This window comes from Equus quagga, chromosome 6, assembly GCF_021613505.1.
Source record: "Equus quagga isolate Etosha38 chromosome 6, UCLA_HA_Equagga_1.0, whole genome shotgun sequence".
In the NCBI taxonomy this organism is placed as follows: domain Eukaryota; kingdom Metazoa; phylum Chordata; class Mammalia; order Perissodactyla; family Equidae; genus Equus; species Equus quagga.
Genome location: NC_060272.1, coordinates 101,075,952 through 101,095,695, shown reverse-complemented (window position 1 = coordinate 101,095,695; position 19,744 = coordinate 101,075,952). Strand labels below are relative to the sequence as shown.

At 39.0% G+C, this 19,744-nt stretch overlaps 1 protein-coding gene across 1 annotated transcript in view; it reads right to left on the bottom strand.

Moving 5' to 3' along the window:
* TRPM3 (transient receptor potential cation channel subfamily M member 3) overlaps positions 1–19,744 on the bottom strand; it is a 273,663-nt gene that overhangs the window by 113,047 nt on the left and 140,872 nt on the right. The window contains exon 11 of the mRNA XM_046663892.1: positions 13,877–13,949. Coding sequence (XP_046519848.1) covers positions 13,877–13,949 — 73 coding nt within the window. The remainder of the gene's footprint in view (positions 1–13,876; positions 13,950–19,744) is intronic.

The window sequence follows — 19,744 nt, the reverse complement described above, 5'->3', positions numbered from 1 at the left end:
CTTTATTTTGTATTTCTCTCGGCTGTTCATTCATTATAATAGGCTTGGCCTTCTGAACTGTGGGGGTGCATTTCAGATGCTGCCTCTAGAATAAAATTTCGCCTGAACCCAGGAGTCTCTTTCACTTGCACCTTTTTGGTATTTTGTGTACACTTTATATTGTGGTGTATACTTCTATCATATAGAAGACGTTGCAGCACTTAAGATAATGCCTCATATACAGTAGGTGCTCTGGCCACCAGCTCAGTTTCCCCTGATACTAAGACTGATACACACTGGCTTCTTGGGAAACTGATGGAGATACCAGCCAGATGGCAGCTGCCCGCCTCAATGCTGATCTGTGTCAGGTTACCCTTTACTGGAGAGCAGGGGTGTGGTGAGTGTAAACAGAAGCTGTAATGACTTCTTTGGGTGGAAGAGAAAGGGCCCCGAGCTTATGTATTACCTGTGGGGACTTGGGAAAGTTACTTATCCTTTCCAAGACTTAACTTCTTCATATATATATATATAACAAGGTCAATAATAGCTCCTTCCAGGGGTTGCTTTGAAGATTAAATAGAATAATAGATGGAAAAATTGCTTGGCTAAATTAAAGCATTGTGCAAATATTTTTAGTGTCTTACATATCCCTGACAATACATTTACCTGATTAATAGTAATAATTTACTAAATTTATCAGGTTAATAATGCTATTGCCATGCAGACACTCCTGGATGGAGAAGAATTAGCAGCCAGGCTATTACTATTGTTTCTGCTGTGGTCAACGTGAGTGATTAGGTGTCACTGAATTTTCATAAAAGGAATACTTACTGTATAGTGAAACAGTAATTCTCAGAATTAAGTACTGACAGTCTTTAAATTACTCAGGGCTTAACATGCATGTCAGAATGGCCAATGGGCATTAGGAGGGGTTCTCTGACAGAGCTCGGGGAGTCAATCAAATGCTACCTTCTATTGAGGTTTTCTCTTCAGACACTCCCCTAAGGGAGCTGAAGCTTGTAGGTGCTAAGATATAACCAAGAAGAGGTAAGTTTGTTACAACGTAGGAGTCTGAATTTAGGTACAAATGCTCTGTTTGGATTATAAGAATGTGACTGTTTTGTAGGAAGGTCCATTGAGAAGATTGGTGGTGTGTTTATGCCTGGGCAGCCCAGGCCGTGGACGCTGGGTGTCTCCCATAGGAACCAGAACCGCACTCTATTAGGAGACTGCATCTGGCCGCTCCCCGGGCTGCCTGGTGTACCAGGACATCGCTCCTGGGCTTGACAACTGCTGCAACCTGCTGAGGGAGTGGCTGCACCTTCCCTGGTCCGTCAGAGGTGACCGAGCTCTCCTCCAGACTGAAGGCTCCTCCTCCTCTCCTCTCAGCCTTGTACCCTGCCTGAGTGAGAGCTGGACTCTTTCTCTCCCCTGGCTCCCCACGCTACCTAGCCACTGGGTTTAGGGGTGGTAGGAGGTGATGATTAAGCTTTGTTTTGTTTTTCTCTTACTTATTGGGTCTGCGTTTTCTGTGTAAGGTCTCACTAGCTTTGAAAAACTGTTCTTAGTTTATGGACAAAAGCTATATTAAATCTTCACAAAGTCAGGCTGTCTATATGATGCTATTTGCCAAGAGTTTCTACAGTAAATGTTGCCACTATTTCCTCATGTCCTAATAACATATGCAAGCAGAAAGGACAAATGAAATTATATGGATTATGATTAATAACATTGTAAAGCACTGTGCTATTTCCTTCTTTTTGCTGACCTACCTAAATGGATGTGTCCTCTTTATTGTGCCCTTTCTGCAATAAAAGAAGTCAATACTTCACAAAAGTCTCCCATTAACATGTTTAAAAAACTTTATAAAAGTGTTCCTGTATTATGCACAATATGCAAAACTGAGAAACATTTTATCAAAGTAAGACAGGGGGAGTAAAAGGAAAAAACATTCTAATTGGGTTATCCTGCTTGCTTGTGATATGACAAAAGGAATTCATTTACATAGGTGGGTAAGTGAAGTATGCGCATCTTCTATATTGTAATCTTTGTCAGGATTCTATAGAAACACATGCCTGGAGTTCTGCGACATTTTCCAGAATTATTGCATTGAGGTTTCCTTACCTGTTCTGTTCTCTCTTTTATTCTTTCTGTCTCTTTCTGTACTCTCTGGGTGTGTTCCTAAATTTTATCTTTGAATTCTTCTATTTATTTTTAATTTGATGCTATCATTTTTTAATTTCTAAGAACCCTTTTTAGTTCTTGAACTAAACATCATGTAACATGCTGTTCTTTTTTTAATGGTACAAATATTTTCCTTGATTTCTCTCAGGCATTAATGATAGTTTTGGTGAGGTTTCCTTCCCCCTGCATAGGTTCTGATTGCTCCAAGTTGCATGTCTGTTGGTTTGGTTGTATATCGATCTTCTGTGTTGGAGGTCTTGCTGGTCCTCTGCTCATATTTAACAATGGGACACTAACGTGCTGCTTGGAAGCCCTGAGCCCATGAATGGATGTTATCAACTGTGAACTTCGTTGTAAGGTAAACTGGTTGAGCTCCTTGGATGGGGACTCATTCCTGTTAGTATCTTTAGGTCTTTTCTCTTAGGAGAATCGAATTTTACAGACACAGATCTTCTCGTCTCCTGCCTGGAGGATGAGGACCCCAGTGGGGACCAAGCAGAGGAAAGGGCTGGGGTCTCAGCATCCAACATGTATTAGTTTGTTGAGTGCCCTCTTCTCCATTTTCAGAACCATAGCCCAGCCCTCACGTGGCACCTGGTGTCCCCTGGTCCAGAGAATCTGTTTTACCCTCTTTAGAGAATAGATCTTTACTTTTTGGTTGCAGAGGGCTTTGGAGAGTAGAGGGAAAGGATATGGCATTCTGGCTCCTTCTTAAAAAAGACTCAACACATTTTTTCATATTCCCCTCCCTTCTTCCCGCCCCCCGTTTTGAGGTCCTGTGTGCCCCAATTTCAGGCCCTTTTGAGCATTTTGAATTGTAAGTCAGCTTGATATCAGCTTAGTATTCAGTTTTTTCCCCTGGTCTGTTATTTTCCATTCTTCCACCTGCTTTTCATCATCCAGGTCTAGAAATGGCATACATCGTTCTGATCACCTCCTATTGGTCAAAGCGCAGCCATATGGTCCCAACATCTCTGCAAGGGAGGCTGGGATATTTAGTCATCCAGTGTGAGGGAAGAGAAATCAATGTGGTGAACACAAAATGTGGTTTCTGTTCCAATGATTTTAATAAATAACCATTTACTCTTGTTTTAGAAGGATTCAGAGGAGAATGATAGTACTGATTCACGTGTTCAGTGATCCATGTTTATCTAGGAGTCTGTCTGTATTTTTATGCACCAAGGAAAGTTTAGTCATCTTTACTTGTTCAAAACATGTCAAAAACAGGGGCAGTCCTTAATAACCAGTCCTGGCCATAGATGCCCAGGATGCAGAGCATGTGTTCTGGACTCAGATAATCTGGGTTCATGTCCAGATTCCATCAACTTCTAGCTGTGTGACTTTGACCAAGGTAGTTGGCCTCTCTTGCCTCAGTTTCCTCAACTGTAACATGGGTGATACTGATAGTACCTGCACCATTATGGTGTTGTGAGGATTAAATTAGTAAATAATTGTACTACAGCAAGTGTCATATGAGTTGTTATTGTTATATGTTAGTTTTACATGTTATCACTAATATTTTTATCATTAATGTAAACTATTTGTTTCGGAATCGTGCTGCTGTCAATCTGCATGATAATGTAATTCAGAATACAAGATGATTGATTTAATGACTGAAGCAGATTCAGTACTCTCAGGCAAGTCAGGGAGGAAAAAGCATGATTCCATCGCCCTGCTGGGCAGTCAGCAGCGATGACTTCTTCACAAGCTGAGGGTCACTCAGGAGCTCTGGGTTTGCAGTTAGCTTAATGATAAGCTCGCTGAGCACACTGGCATCGTGTCAATCCCAAGGCACTAGCCAGCTGCAGGGTGAAAGAGTAGCTTCTGGGGAACAAGGCCAGGGATGGCCACATCTGTCATCAGAACTGGTTGCCTGGTGCAGGGAAGGAAAAATAGACCTGGGCATCTGTAGACCTGGATTCCAGTTCCTCTTCGTCCAAACACCAGCAGAGGCCTCTCAGGGTCCTACAGCTTTATGGCTCTATCCAGCGCTAAAATTCTACAATGAGACAATCTTGCGGACACGGTCATAACCTTGACAATCTTCCAGAAACAGCTTGAGACTACAGACTTGGGGCCCTGGTATCCACAGTCCTTGCAAGGACTTGAGCCTGCTACATGTTGCACCTTTCCTGCTGGTGGTCATGGCCTTGGAGCAAAGAACACCATACTCTCATCTTCTGAAGAGAGACATGAGTCCATGCCTCGCTGTGTCACTTCCCACCTATATGAAAGGAGCTGAAGAAATCACCCTCTCCTATGAGTTGGCACCAGAACTCTGCTTAGGAAGAGGACTGTTTTTGTTTGTAAAAATGCCTTGCAAAGCTGCTTAGGGTAGATGAGCCCTTCAGGGATGGGGCCAAAACATCAGAGAACAGGGATGGGCTGCTCTGTTTGAAAGGAGAAGAGGAGTTTGTTTTACTCTTAAGGGGAGGCATGAGGAAGAAGTGAGTAGTGGGAGAAGAACTGTGGGGAAGCCTGTGGGACAGTGTGACACTGGTGAAGTCATGGGTGAAGGATGCATGCAAAGGCCCCTGTGTGAAATAGCCAAAGGACGTCAACACTGGAGCTGCCTGCCTTTCAGTTAGAAGTTGTCTGCATTACTGAGAAGTAAACCTCTCTTCCATCCCTACCGACCTTTTTAGAAAAGTCTACCTCATCTATTAAATGCTTTGTGTACTGAATTTTGTTTTTTGTTTTGAAACTGTTGAAGGGCTGAGTTTTATATTTTGATGAGGAACAGAAATAGCACATATGGAATCAGGAACTTGAAGGCAGGGGTAACCAAGAGAAGTTAAATCTTCAGGAATTTGTGGAAATCCTGGGGAGAGAGTAGAATTTGTGGATCACTGAGTTAGGGGGTTAGAGTCTGCCTTAATTAGATTTCAAGGAGGAAGGAGGCCCCAAGTTTATTTCTGGGTTGTTTATGTGACTTTGGCTAGTGGTCGATTAGGCCAGGACTCAACCTCATGTCTTTCAGTCAGTGCATATTTATTGAATGCTTACCATATGTCTAGCATTTTTCTGGGTGTTGGGATAGAAAAGCAAAGAAGATATAATTCTTTTCCTCTGGAAACTTCCTAATTGGAAGGCAGAGTTTGTAAACAGGGTGAGCATACTTCACAGGATGCCTGGACATTCCTGGTTTATTCCAATTGTTCCGGCATAATTATCAACACTGGTCACTTTCATGCCCAAGAAAGTCCTAGTTTGGAGACAAATGATCTGGTAACCATTCCACAGAGTTCTGAAGATTGGATGATAAGAGTTATATGGATATGCTTTATGAATTGTAAGGCGTTATACAAATAAAAAGATAAGAGATTTAAGTTCTTTTATTGCATTTTCCTCTTAGAGACAAGCAGGAACGTCTGAAATTGCTATCTCCCTCGGTCTCCGGTTAGTGCTCTGAGATCTACTTGGATTGGCAAGAAAATAAACTTGCCATAAAATTAATTTTAAGGCAGCTTAGCATGTGCTCAACCGTTTTCAAGATTAAACTCCTTTTTGTGCTCTATTCTGGATCTGTACACGTATGCTTAAGGTTTTGTTGTTGTTTTCAAATTTATGGGTCTTTTCAAATTTAACATTTTATGATTCTGATGGGTTCTGGATATAGGGGACATCCTAGATCCTTAGGAATTTTTAAAGCCCATTTTAGAAGGGAAAGGGTATAAAAGTACTTGGTGTTAAGTATTTACCATAACGAAGGCATAGTGCCTGCCTTCGAAGACCTTCCACTGTAACCATCTCATGCGTCCCTTCTATCAGCCCACGTGAGAAAGGTACGATTTCCAAGGGAACTGAGGCATATGGGGGCTACATAACTTGGTTAATGCCGCAGCCAGTAAAGCACTAGGATTTAAGTGTATATCTGAGCAGATCCCAACTCATGTTGATCATTTATTCATGAGTTCATCAAATATATATTGAATACCGACTATGTGCCAGACACTGTGTATATATGTATATGGTGGTGAGTAAAACAGATGTGGTCCATGTCTTCATTTCCAGTTTGGCAGCATCATCATCAACAGTCAGATCATCATTTATTAAACATAGTTTTCTAGGTACTGTGTTAAGTGCTTTACTTGAATTATCGATTAAAATTGACACAATGGCTATGAGGGAGGTGTTATAATGATCTCAGTTTTACAGATTAGGAAGTGGAGCCTCAATGAGGGGAAGCAATTTGTTCAATTAGGGAGGAGCGATGCTTTGAGTATGGCTGTCATTCTTACTATTAGAAGACCCTTTGCTGGTGGTCTCACTGTAGTGAGTACCACATGGAGGGGTTGGAGTGCTAGTGGAGGAGGGGGTGGAAGAAGCTTAGCAGGGAAAGCCTAGGGTGATTTGGTCTTTACAGAATCATTCTTTTCTAAGGAATAGACTGGTCTTGGGGAAAAAAGTGATAAGAATGTAATCTCCTTTAAAGTTTTTGTCAGAAATAATCAAGTACAGACCATGAAAACTGAAAAAGGTGATAGTGATTATGATGATAACTAACTATTATGTAGTCAATAATATCAAGAAGTTACATAATTAGGTCTACCTGGAGTAAACTTTATGAGTATGACTTGGGTGGACGTCTGAACCCTGCTTACTATTCATTTGACCTAGTTCCTGTTTTTGTCTACTGAATGAAGAATTTATTCCTGGTATGTGGATTTTGAGGCAAATCTGACACTCTTTGACTCTCAGCACTTATTTTAACACAATTGCAGAGAAGTGTATTTTTTTTTCAGTTGCTTTTAGTCTTACCAGCCTCTTTGCTCCTCCCCTTTCTGGCCATAGAGCCTTTTTTTGTTGTTGTTGGGAACCCATAACTCGTGACTTGGGTGGAGCCGAAACCCATCTCTCATTCCATGGTTACAGGAATTCTCGCCTCTCCTTTGCCATGGTGACGGATTCAGTGATGGGCACAGATCCAAGGAAAGCAAATTCAAGTCCTCCCTGGGACCTTTCTGTTGTAGTTACCAGGAAAGTGGCTCTTTATAGGGATTTGCTCAGTTGGTTGGATCTGAGTCTGGTGCTGCTGTTGGCCGTTTGGTGTGACAGGTGTACAGACTAATATCTGAGAGATAGAGGATAGAGCCTGGTGCTGTCATTTGGTGCCCTGGATCCTACTTTGCCTGAACTCAGTTTACTCTTAGACTTCTTGGTCGTGTGAACTAACAAACCCATCTTATTTATTTTTGCTTGAGCTGATTTGAATTGTTTCTGTCACTTGCAACTAAAAAATTTCCTGGTTGATGTAATATCCCACCGGTGGTCTAATCTTTAAAAATAAAACATTTATTCTTGCCGTTACATTAGGTGAAATTGTGGGCATCTTGGTTTCATCACTAAGATATTGTGTGTGCAACTAAGATCATCTGGCAGCCGAGGGTACCAGTAAGTGCTCTGAGAGTTTTAAGGAAGCAGATGTCCTGATCTGTTCATCACTCCAGACACCCCTGGAGCCACAGGGGCAATGCTAATGTCTCTGTGGCAGACTGGAGCCAAGGAATCCTGGATCCCCCAAAGCCACATACATGTAATATAAAGAAATCTGAGTGGAAGTTAGGAGACCCGTGTTTAAGCTTTGGCTCGCCACTGATTTGCCAAATGATCTTGGACATCTTTTAGATTCTTTGGCCTCAATTTCCTAGTTTGTGTAATGTGTGGGGGTAGCAAGGTGAAAGGGGACACGGTGGCTTCAGAGTGGCCTTGGGATGAGGTTATAATAAGAGACCAGTGGCAGAGAGAGGTTTGGGGAGGCCCATGCCTGGACTCTAACTGCTTGTGGCCAACCTGCTCTCTGACATCTAAGTTAAAGGTTTGACTAAAGGGGTGAAATGAACTAATAGGACATAAGCGCATTTGGGGAAGACTGATTTATAAGTCAAAGGACACAAGGAAGACTAAAAGTGGCCTCATGCAGACAAGGGCTTGATAAATACTTCTGTAAAGAATCTACATTGTAAAAATTACCTGGTGAGTTTCATCCAACTGAAATACTTCACTAATCTCCCACAGATGACCCCCCCATGCCTTTGTAAGCCTAAAATAAAGTGAACATGCCATACATTTTAACTTTGTAGATCTCTTTTGAACAAACTTTCATCTACTTCCATTCGTATAATATTTAATAACTACAGTAACTTTGCCTCTCACATAAGTGATGAAAGTGTTAACATGAATGTATGGTTTTTTGGCCTTAATAAAGCTATCTAAACAGTTCTAGGTTGAAAAAAATTTTAACTGAAAGCAATCATGCATGTGTTGTATTAAGCTGCCTACACACAGGAAAGAGGAATGGGGAAAATTGAACCCATAATTAGAAATAATTTCTTATTTTCAAAGCAAGGCCGTAATTAATTCCCATAAGACCTACTCATGAATCATCTGAATTTAAGCAAGGTAGCTTCTCAGTGAACACTCCAGGATGTTAGTTGTTTATGAGATCTATCTGGTACATAGAATTATCAGACATAAGCTACTTAAGAATATATGCCAAGATTTTTGTTTTACTAGGGATTAATTAAGCCATTTTAAAAATAGGATGAGTTATTTAGCAAGACTCATTATCTATTGATGTCAGTACTAGTTTGTGATAATATCTCTGCATTTTCTAGTTAATAGAGTCAGAAGGCATGTATGCAGAAGGAGTTACAAAAAATTAAAATATATCGGTATTTTTTAGACTTTATCCACTTTTATTTCTACTTTAAGGTTTTTTTAAGATACAATTTTAAAGGAAGATAGTTCAGAACAGTGATTTGCATTATTTTGTATGATCTAATCTATTCAGTGGCATTCTTGAAATTTTTCTAAAGTTAAATAGAACATATTGGCTATTCTTTTGGCATTTGAATTTTTATTTCAAACTTTTTTGTTTCTATTTTGAACAAATTTACAAATGCATATCTGAAAAAGAAGCTGTTCTCCTCCACCTAAGTATCTATAAGGAATCAGTTTATTAATTATTGGTAACATTAATTATGTCTGCAGAATCAAAACATAAAATAAATTGGTAGGAACTAGATAATTATCTCTGAAATGATTGTGTAAATCCATAGGGAAATTTGATTTCCTACAAATCATTTTCTGTTAGTTCTGCATTCGTCTATCTCTTACTTAGACTCCCCAGTGGTATTTCTAATCATTTCTGAGATCAGCAGTGATCAGCTGTTATCCATGCCTCTGTGATTTATACAGATGCTTTATATTAAATACTGCCTGCGCATGTTATGGTACTTTTATTATATATATGCTTGACCTTTACAGTTAATTCCATAAGATGCTTAGGTTCCTCTAGGCTGTGACAATTTCTCAGACTTCTCTTGTTTCTGATGACCTTGACAGTTTTGAGAGGAACATATTTTTTTGACATTCTCTTTTCAAATGCTTTCCAGAAAAAGAAGTATGCAATAAAGGTTACTCTCTCCCCGTGCCACAGATGAATTTCTTTTGTTTTCTTTTTTTTAAAATTTTTTTTGAGGAAGTTTAGCCCTGAGCTAACATCTGCTGCCAATCCTCCCCTTTTTGCTGAGGAAGACTGGCCCTGAGCTAACATCTGTGCCCGTCTTCCTCTACTTTATATGTGGGACGCCTGCCGCAGCATGGCTTGACAAGCGGTGCCATGTCCGCACCCGGGATCCGAACCGGTGAAGCCCTGGCTGCCGAAGCGGAATGTGCGAACTGAACAGCTGCACCACTGGGCTGGCCCTCAGATGAACTTCTTTGCCAATGAAGATTTAACCCAAAGAAGGAGAATTTCTCATTGATGGAGGAAAGCTATCATCACTTATTACATTTTAGTGCACGTATAGGAATGAGAGAGTATACACCCATATGATTTGACTTCCAAGGTGTATGAGAAAACATGAAAAAAACGGGGGGCAATTTTATCGACACAAGGGGTCAAGGGACCTCTTATAATATCTTCATCTGCTGTGAGCAGGTGTTTTCTGTCTTTCTTGAGCCTGGAGCGAGAGGGATGCTGCTGCATGAGGGATGCAGAGAAGATGAGGTGACTGAGAGGTTCATAAAGACCAGATTGTTTAGTAAGGTAGGTTTGGGGTCACTTCCAGTGGAATTCTTCTCTGGTTGCCGTGATTAGGCAGGGCCTGGCTGAGTGATGGAGGCAGACCGAGGGACGAGGTGACCTCCCTCAATTCTTGAGTACTTTTCCCACAGAACCTCTCAAGGTGTCTGAAGTCCAGAAGTGTTAATGGCATCAGACCTCTGCTGACTAGAGTAGCCTGATTTAGCAAACAAAAATACAGGACTCCCAGTTAACTTTGAATTTCAGATAAATAACGAACAATTTTTTTAATATAAGTATGTCCCAGGCAATATTTTGGACATGCTTATGATAAAAATTTAACTGTTTGTGTGAACATTCAGTGTCCTGTATTTCCTCTGGCAACTCTACTCTGCACCATTTCCTTGGTTCCCCTGGGTGTGTCCAGCGGGGAGGGGGAGAACCGAAAAGGAGAAGGGTGAGAGAGGACAGTCTCTGGCCTCAGACCACCACTCTCGGGGAGCTGTCACCTTTATGTGAAAGATATGTGACATCACTTATTCTCAAAAGCTACCCCAGGTCAGCTTTTGAAGAAACTGTGGGCCTCTTAGATCTCTAGAACAGCATTCTTTTTGTCTCCTTCTTTCTCTCGTCATTTTTGAACAGATACCTAATGTCTGTATCATATAAATTGCCTCCTTTAATATATGCAGATCCTGAAGAAAATCAAACCCAATGGGATTAGAAACACGGGGCAATATTTTCCCTATAGCCACCAGTTTCCTTCCTATCTGTACTCCACCCGCTGCCCCCCAGGCTCTGGATTTATGGACCAGTGGTTAGTGTCATGACTTTCTCCTCCTGCTCCTCCTATCTAACTTCTGGTTTTCTCAGATGATGGAGAGAATAAAAACTGGACTGCACCAAGATTCCTCAGGCAGTGGATAATTGAAAACTAAGTATAATTGTAAAAATTAAGCGTTAAACCATGTTATGTGCCCAGGAATAATTTAAACAAATACATAGAATAATTTAACAAACTAAAGAATTTGAAACTGATATAAGTATGCTCTTGGCCTCTAAGGAAGTCAGGAAGAGTCTTATGCTTAATACCCTTCACAAATCAACTGGGTCGAAATCAGAGAGTGTTGAAAAGCCTTCTCGAAATAGAGTTGGCAAACCATGATCTTTTAATGGCATAAATTCCCATTAGCATCAATTGCTGCATAAATAATATTCATTATTGTGATTAGAAATGCTAATTTCTTAGAGTAATCATAATTTCCTTTGATCTTCTATGGCAGTGTTTTTTTAAATTGCAGGTTATAACCCACTAGTGGGTCGTAAAATCAATTTAGTGGGATAGAATCAGCATTAGATTAGAATAGAAAGTATTCAATTTCATTGCATATAGTCAATGTAAATATTATTTCATGTACTTTAATTTCAGTTTTCTAAGTACACATGTATAACTACTTGATTATAATATAAAATCTATTTCATATGGTCTGTCATGCACATAACAGTCAGAAAACAAATATTCTGTGTTACAACAAATAAATTCTACGAGCGATCCAAAGGTAAAGCACAATTTTAAGTTTCACAAATTAGTGAAAGAGGAAGAAAATTTCTTCAGTAGAAGATATTACAATGGTTAATATGTTTTAACCAATGATTGGGCCACTTCTCCATTTGCTGTGAGTTTTGGTTCAAGGTGATAAATGTGGCCTTCAACTTATTATCAATGGGAGAAGGATGCCTTGATGCTACATGTAAGTGAGGGCTATAGGGTCAGGCCGTCTTGCTGCTTACTGGTCAGCTCATTTTGGGCAAGTTACTGAATTCCTCTGTGACTCAAATTCCTTGCCTAAAAAATGGTCCTTGTAATAAGCTGGTCATCAAACTGTTGTAAAGATTAAATGAATTTATACATAGCATGCATGTAACAGGTTTTGGCACTTAGCAAGTCCTCGATAAGTGTTAGTTACCAGCTTTATTACTTTTTCTTATTTTGATATACAAATGGCAAATATCAGATAGTTACTAGCTTCAAACTTTTAATTTTGTCTCTGATAAATGGAGAATGGGGCCCAAAGTATGCTTGGTGTTTCAGCCTTTGCATGGTCCCTTAATTCTCATGCACATATGTAGTTTTTAGTTCACTGGAATGAAATGCTTTAGAGCAGAGGTTCTCAACCTAGGACACATGATACACTTCACAGGATTGTGAACTTCCTGAAGTGTGATCAGGATCTTGAATGAATGTGCGTATGTACACTCGGGGAGTAGATGAAGAGGATAAACAGGTTCTGGTGTCAAAGGGATCACATGCGATATAGAGAAGAGTTAGATATACTTGGATCTAAGTCCAGGCTTATTAACTAGCATGGTAGCCTTGAGCAAGTTATTTAACCCCTTCTTGCTCCACGTACCCCATCTTTATAATGAGGATTAAAAATAGCTCCTACATGACGTAGTTGTTGCAACAATTCATGTTTACAGTATTTGCAAAAAGCTTAGCACTTAGCATAGTGGCTACCACATCATGGGTACTAAGAAACTATTAGTAGTAGAAGAAGGATAAGTAGAGTGGAAATTAGAATAAAATGGTTGCTATACTGAGTTTTAATTTTGAAATGCTGAATCTCTCACTGAATCATTGAGTAATCCATTCATCCCTTCATTTATTCAACAAAAATTGATTGAATGCTGCCGTGTGTTAGGGATTGTGCAAGGCGCTGAGAAAGCAGTGATGGACGAGACACAGTGTCTGCCCTCACAGAGCTTAGAGTCTAGGGAGACCTACAAACAGGCAGTGACCAGCCATGTGATAAATGCCTCAGCAGGCATACATGATGGGCCTCGGGGAGAATGTGGGAGACATCTCTAACTCAGAACCACATTCAACAAGGTTTGTGGCTTTGTTTTGTCTTATAATGCCAGTTTTCACTTCAGTGCTGAACAGAGGCAACTTCCTTTTGTTTATGTCAATATCGAAAATTATTAGTCAAATGTCGTGTACCTATTAAGGGACATTAAGGGTGAGATTTGATCTGCAGAGCCTGGAAGAAACTGGTCTTCTCTTGGATATGGCTCCAAGGATGAGGTGATGTACTGAGAACTCTTTATAATATTGGGACTAGAGAACAGGATAAACACTCACCTTAAAAGACAAATCATACAACCCAGGGCATTTCTATTTTTGCCTCAACTCCAGGCAGCTTAGACTTAAATTTAATGCTCAATAATAACAGGTACAGTAGCCTAATTATTTTGGTTTATTTCTTTGTCCTTTCCTCTCAATGGTTTTGATTTTCCAATTTTAGTATATTATATCACTGTATCTCTATATCTATCATCTCTGCCATATTTAATGGTTTTTAAAAAGTAGACAAGGTGATAATTATTAAATAACCTCAGTAATTTAGAGTCTTACATTAGCCTTTTGCTTTATTATTTTTATGATTCAATGGAATGCATGAATTGTATATTTAAGCTTTATGAAGTTGAGTCACACTGTAACAGGTCTATTACAGGATAATTTAATAGCAGTAAAAGTGTCTTGCTGGAGAGGTCCTTATGTTATCAATAATTGGATGTGTCATGGTATCATTTGGGATTATATCCACTATTAGGAGACGTAAGGTTGCTGTGTTAATCCGTTTAAATTATTTTTGCACTCTCTGGACACAGAAACTCTTTTACCTTTGAGCAAAGCTGTCAGGATAGCTAAATCAATGTCTTGGTGTCCTTCTGATCCCATCCGAAATACCGTAATCTGCAATTTGAGACAAGGTGACCATTAGCAAGGCATTTTTTTCCCCCAAGAGGAATTAAATCAATAAGACCATATCTGAACACAGACGATCTTGATATATATATAAAGTAGATTCTTAACCACAGGGAAAGCATATATAGCAAGAATTCAGTTAAAGGGCTCTGCAATTCATTAAGAGGGAGACGCCTCCATAGCTTTCTAACAGAAACCACCTGAGATAATTGCATTGATTACAGTTACAATGAGGAGAAACCAGAGACCAAGGAAAATGTCCTCTTCTATAATTTCAGTTTTAAAATTAAACTTGCAGGATTTACAAAAATGTGTAAGCCGTAATGTAAACTATGAGTTGAGAAATCGTGTTTAAAAATAGCTAGTTAGTATGCCCTTCATTCAGTAAATGGCCTCACTCTCTGTGTGTGCATGCGTGTTTGCGTGTGTGCGATATAGCCATCACTACATTTACTCCTCAGCGATGGGTACTCAAGAGTTTCAACACTGTGATGCCTCTAGATCCTTCAGTCCTCTCTATAACTTTGAACGCTTTTGAGAATAACTTAGCAGTACATCCAGGTTGTAAGAAGGGGAAAGCAGACAATACAATAACATCTTTGCTTTTGGTAATCCAGGGAAGAAAAGTATTCTCTGGGGATGAGTAATGGGAAGGAGAGTGAAGGGATCACAGAGAAGGATTATTACATGTTGGATTAATACAAAGTCTACCAATAATGCTTAACGATAATGAAGATTTTTTTCCAAGTCAGAGGGAAGCTACTTAAGGGAGCCAAAAGGTTATTTGAATATCTACACTGAATTACTACTGTACTCAACTGCTTTAGACTTCCAGTTTTTCTATCTGTAAAGTGGGAAAATGATAGTGCTTGCTTATTTCCAACAACATAGGAACTAAACTTTGTAGAATTTGCTAATATATAATTCTAAGTTTTGCCACTATGATGGAGAGAATAGACACAGAATCATAGATTATTAATCAGTTGCCTTAATCAGTGAGTTACAAGGACAGCTATGAAAGGAACTCAATAGTTCTCATCATTTTGTCTCGTGCCTTAAACATTGGGAAGAAGTGAGGAGAAGGAACAAGATCACATGAGCACCTGACTTGGGAGCTGCCTAACTTTTTTGTATCTGTTTATGTCCTCAGGTCAGAGCCTGGGGTGAACGTAAGGCAGAGATTGCAAGTTGAAATGCTTTTATAGGCGTTTGAACTCAAAAATGTAAAAAATATAGAGAGGCAGAAAAAATCCTTCTATATGCTGTGTTTGGCTCATGGGCCAGAGCTGTGATCTCTGGTAAGGCCTGTGGGGTGGAGGTGTGCCCTAACTCCATTAGAATTGCACAGAATCTGCTCCAGCACAGCAGTGGTTTGGCGAAAGTGCCATGAGGCATTCTCCCAAAAGACTATTGATGCCCCCACAGAATCCACTTGGTAGATGAGAGGCAGCTCTCCTCTGCTCTGAGCTCAGGAAGGGGTGCCGGAATTGGGAAGACAATGTGAGGTCCAATGGAGAACGAACGAGGGGGCAGAAGTGGGATTTTGGCTAACTCTGTTACTTAACTCTTTAACCAGTGCTGGCTATGGTCTGAAAGGTATTATCGTGTACTCAGCTGGTAGTGAGTTTAGGAGAATCAGGATAACATCCGAGCCCATTGTTTTAGAAAAGTTCAGAAATTAGTCACCCAACGGAATTCCTTAAACATTTGACCTACTTGTTCTGCAGATGCCTAAATTTCACTGCCTAATTAGAGATCATATTTGAGATGCAAATTCTCCTGAGGCAGCAAATAGATAAATTTACCCTGAAGTATAAGATTATCAGGATTTCCTAGGAATGGATTTGAAGAGGGGATTAGTTTATAGTGTAGGGTTTTTTGTAAATTGTGAAGAATTTCAGGGTCGGGGCGGTGGACACATGGATGTGTGTGCTGTTGTTTGTCAAGGAGACTGAAATGGAACAGTATACCAGGGCTTTGCAGTTTTTCTGGAAAACTAATGTGGAGGGAATGGCTACCCACCTGTCCATGCACCCACCCTGGTGTGCTTAGGTTGAAGAACCCAAGGACCCCAGAAAGAAGGAAAGAAAGCACCAAGGGGAGGTTGGAGGATCCAAAGACGAAATTTATTTCATAATTTTGCCTTGAGCTGACCTGAGGTATAAGATCTCCATCACTACTCTAAAACTTTATTTGAAATTAGAAAATTTAAAAATATGAATTACATAATTTATATGTCTGCCTCAGGAAAAATAAAAAAGATACAAATCAAAATAGTAGTTTTGGAGTATGATAGGTTGATATCAAATTCCTTAGTTTTGGTGTATTATTCTTTAAACAACACTGGCTTTTATTTGCTAATATTTTATTTAGGATCTTTGCAACTATGTTTGTAAGTGAGGTTGGTACGTGTCACGAGTCTTGCCTGGTTTTGGTATTAGGGTTGAACTAACTTTTCAGTATGAATTGGGAAGCTTTTATTTACTTATGTCCAGAACGGTTTACGTAACAAAGGAATTCTGCTTCTGGCAGGTTTTGTAGGACGTTTGTAAATTATCTAGCACTGGATCATTTTTAGAGATAGATGGCTGATCATCTTTATAATTTTTTCAACAGTTACTGATCAGTTTCTATTTTCTGCCTCTCCTTGACTCAATTCATATATTTTCCTAGATAATCAAACATTTCATCTAGATTTTCAAATTTCTTGGTATACAGTTGTGCATAGAACTCTCTTATTATTTTAAAAATCTCCTTTATACCGAGAATTATATGGCAGTTTTTTTCATTCCTCTTTATTTCTCACTCGATCAAAATTAAGGTCATTTTAAAGAATCAGGTTTTCATTTTATTGATCAATATTATTATTTATAATTTAAAGTTATTTTCTGCTTTTATCCTTATCCATTTATTTCTTCTATTTTTGCTTCCCTAGCGTTTCTATCTGGAATTTTATGTTGACTTCATGGTCAATTTGTTTTTATTCTTTCTTGTTTTCTAATAAACGCAGTTCAGATTATGTATCTCACGTATTTTTATATGTGCTGTGTCATTTTCATTCATTTTTAAATATCTGCAATTGATTTTCTCTTAGTTAAAGCTGTTTTTAATATTAGAGTGTATAAGTATATATACGTATATTTGTAACATTTTGTAAATGTGCTATTTTGTTTGAAAAAAGTGTATATTCTCTTATCTGCTAGGTATAGAGTTATAGATTTAGATTACACATTCTAAGTTTTTATTCAAATACTCTACATATTTACTTATTTCTTATTTCAGAGAAACATGTAAAAATCTCCTATTATGATTATCACTTCACAATTATTCCTTGAAAGTAAACAGTCCTTGCTTTGTATGTTTTGAAGCTTTTTATAAATGTACAAAGGTTCAATCTGTTCTCTGTGGATTGCACTTTTTAGCAACATATAATATTTCCCTTTAATGCTGTTGCTTTGTATTATATTTTGTTTTATATTTATATTGTAATTGCCACATGTACTTTTATGAGGGATTATGCTTTGTGTGATATATTATTCCATCTGGCATTTGTCACATTTCTGTGGTCGTTTTGTTTTAGGTGTGTATCTTATAAACAACAAGGCTGGATGTTTTTTCAAAAACTTAATCAGAATCTCTCTCTTAAAGGCAGAAGAGAATCCAGCTTCATTTAATATGATTACTGATTTTTTTGTCTTATTTCTTCCATCTTTATGTTTTCAATTTTTGAGATTATATTTCCCTTCTACACCTTTTTTTCCTTTAGAAATATTATATATTTGCATAGATAATATACGGACATGGCAGAACAAAATTTCCCAACCAGTAGAAAGGGATATATGGTGAAAATTAAGTGCATCACTCACTTCTGTCACCAGTTCTCTAGCATCCCTCAACAAAGGTAACCAGTATTACCAGTTCTAGAATTGTTCCAGACGTATATAAACAGAAGTACACATATGGCTCCCTTTTACACAGGTGGTGGAAAGCTTTATGCACTGTTTTACACTTTGCTTTTTTCACATGACAATCTATCCTGGAGACCATCGCACTCAGCCGCAAAGAGACGTGAATCACTGTTCGTTGACTGCCTAATGTTTCATGATATGCATGCGCCTGACTTATCTAACCAGTCCTCTGCTAATGAACACGTGGGTCGTCCCCAGTCTTTTGTCATTATAAACTCCACGGCAGGAATACCCTTGCGTGTACATGGCTGAGTGTATCTGTGGAACAAAATTTGTAGATATGGAATTTCTTGGCCCACGTATTCTGAGAGACGTTCTTTAATTCATCACACTGTTTCTGCTCCCAGGGCCTCTCCTGTTTTCTGCCTTTGTTTATTTCGATCCTGTATGGTAACTGACATAACTTTCAACTTCACAGTAGTATGTATTTTTCTCCTGTAATGATTTGGAAACTCTAGTTTCTCTACCTGCTTTTAATATTCTGGGAATTACTCAAAAGTTCTTGTCTCCTAATATGGTATCTTTTTTCATCGCCCTCCACGCTGAGCACTAAAAGGGATTCATTTAAGAAATATATTTTGTTTTTGTCCTTTTGCCTTTGATTGTCATTTGAGGTACAGGAAGGGAGACAGGCACATACACTCATTCTATCAAATCTCACCAATGTGAATTTTAATAGAAAAAATTTTTAATTAGGTGGAAATAGAATTTATTAATTTAATTGTTCTATGAATGATTTAGTAAATAAAGTTTGATTTTCCTTTATTATAAAATTGATATTTTTAACGTGTACACTAAAAGTAACTCTCAGATTTGTTTGACATTGTTGGTTATTTTGGGAAAACACTATGGAATACAGGGAGATTAAAGCGAACTTCAAGATTCAAAAGAACAAACATCAAACATCTTGTTAAAAAAAAACAACCAAACATTTCCCCAAATTCAGTTTGACATTTTATATCTTCAGCTCACTTGTGGACAAATTGCCTTAGTCTGGATGGAATTCTGATTCTCACATTGAAGGAGAGCTGAATCTTTCAAAATGACACGATTTCCCTGTTTTCCACCCCTCCAGCCTGTCTGCCCACCAGCTTCTCGGCTCATATTCTTCCTCTCCTTTTGTACCCCCTTCAAAGTCGGAAATGAGGGTGTCGTATTTTTCACCCTCATCACCTGCATACACGGGATTCACATTGATTGAGCATCTCTGTGCCAGGAACTATTTAGGTGCTGGGCGTAAAGCAGTGAATAAAACTGACAAACAACTCCTGCCTCCATGGTGCCTACTTCTAGTGCATTCTAGTGAGGGGAGACAGAGGGAAAGTAAGTCAGTATGTGGTATGTCAGACTGTGAAAAGTTCTCCACAGCAGGGCTTCTCATATTTACCTCCTTCTCCATCCTCACTGTCACAGCTATTGTTCAGCCTGTAGCATCTTAACTACGACAGTCATCTCTTTACTGGCCTCCCGGATTCTGGTCCTTCCATTCTGTTTGCCTAGTCAAGCAACCTTCCTGATTATATCACTCTCCTTATTAAAATGTTTTAGTGGCCTCCATTGCCTATGGCACAAAGCTAAAAATTCTTAGCAGGGCATTCAAGGAATGCCAACATCATCACCCTTCTGGCTATCTCCTTAGTCTTATTTCTTGCTGATACATCTTCATTGCCATGCCCTTGCTGCCACTCCCACCACCACTGTCACAACCCAACCCCAAATACTTGATGCTCCAGTCATGCTGAACAATTTCCTCCTTTCAGGGCCCCTGATGTTTTTTCTATCCTCTTAGTCTTGGTTCATTCACTTCCCTCTTTT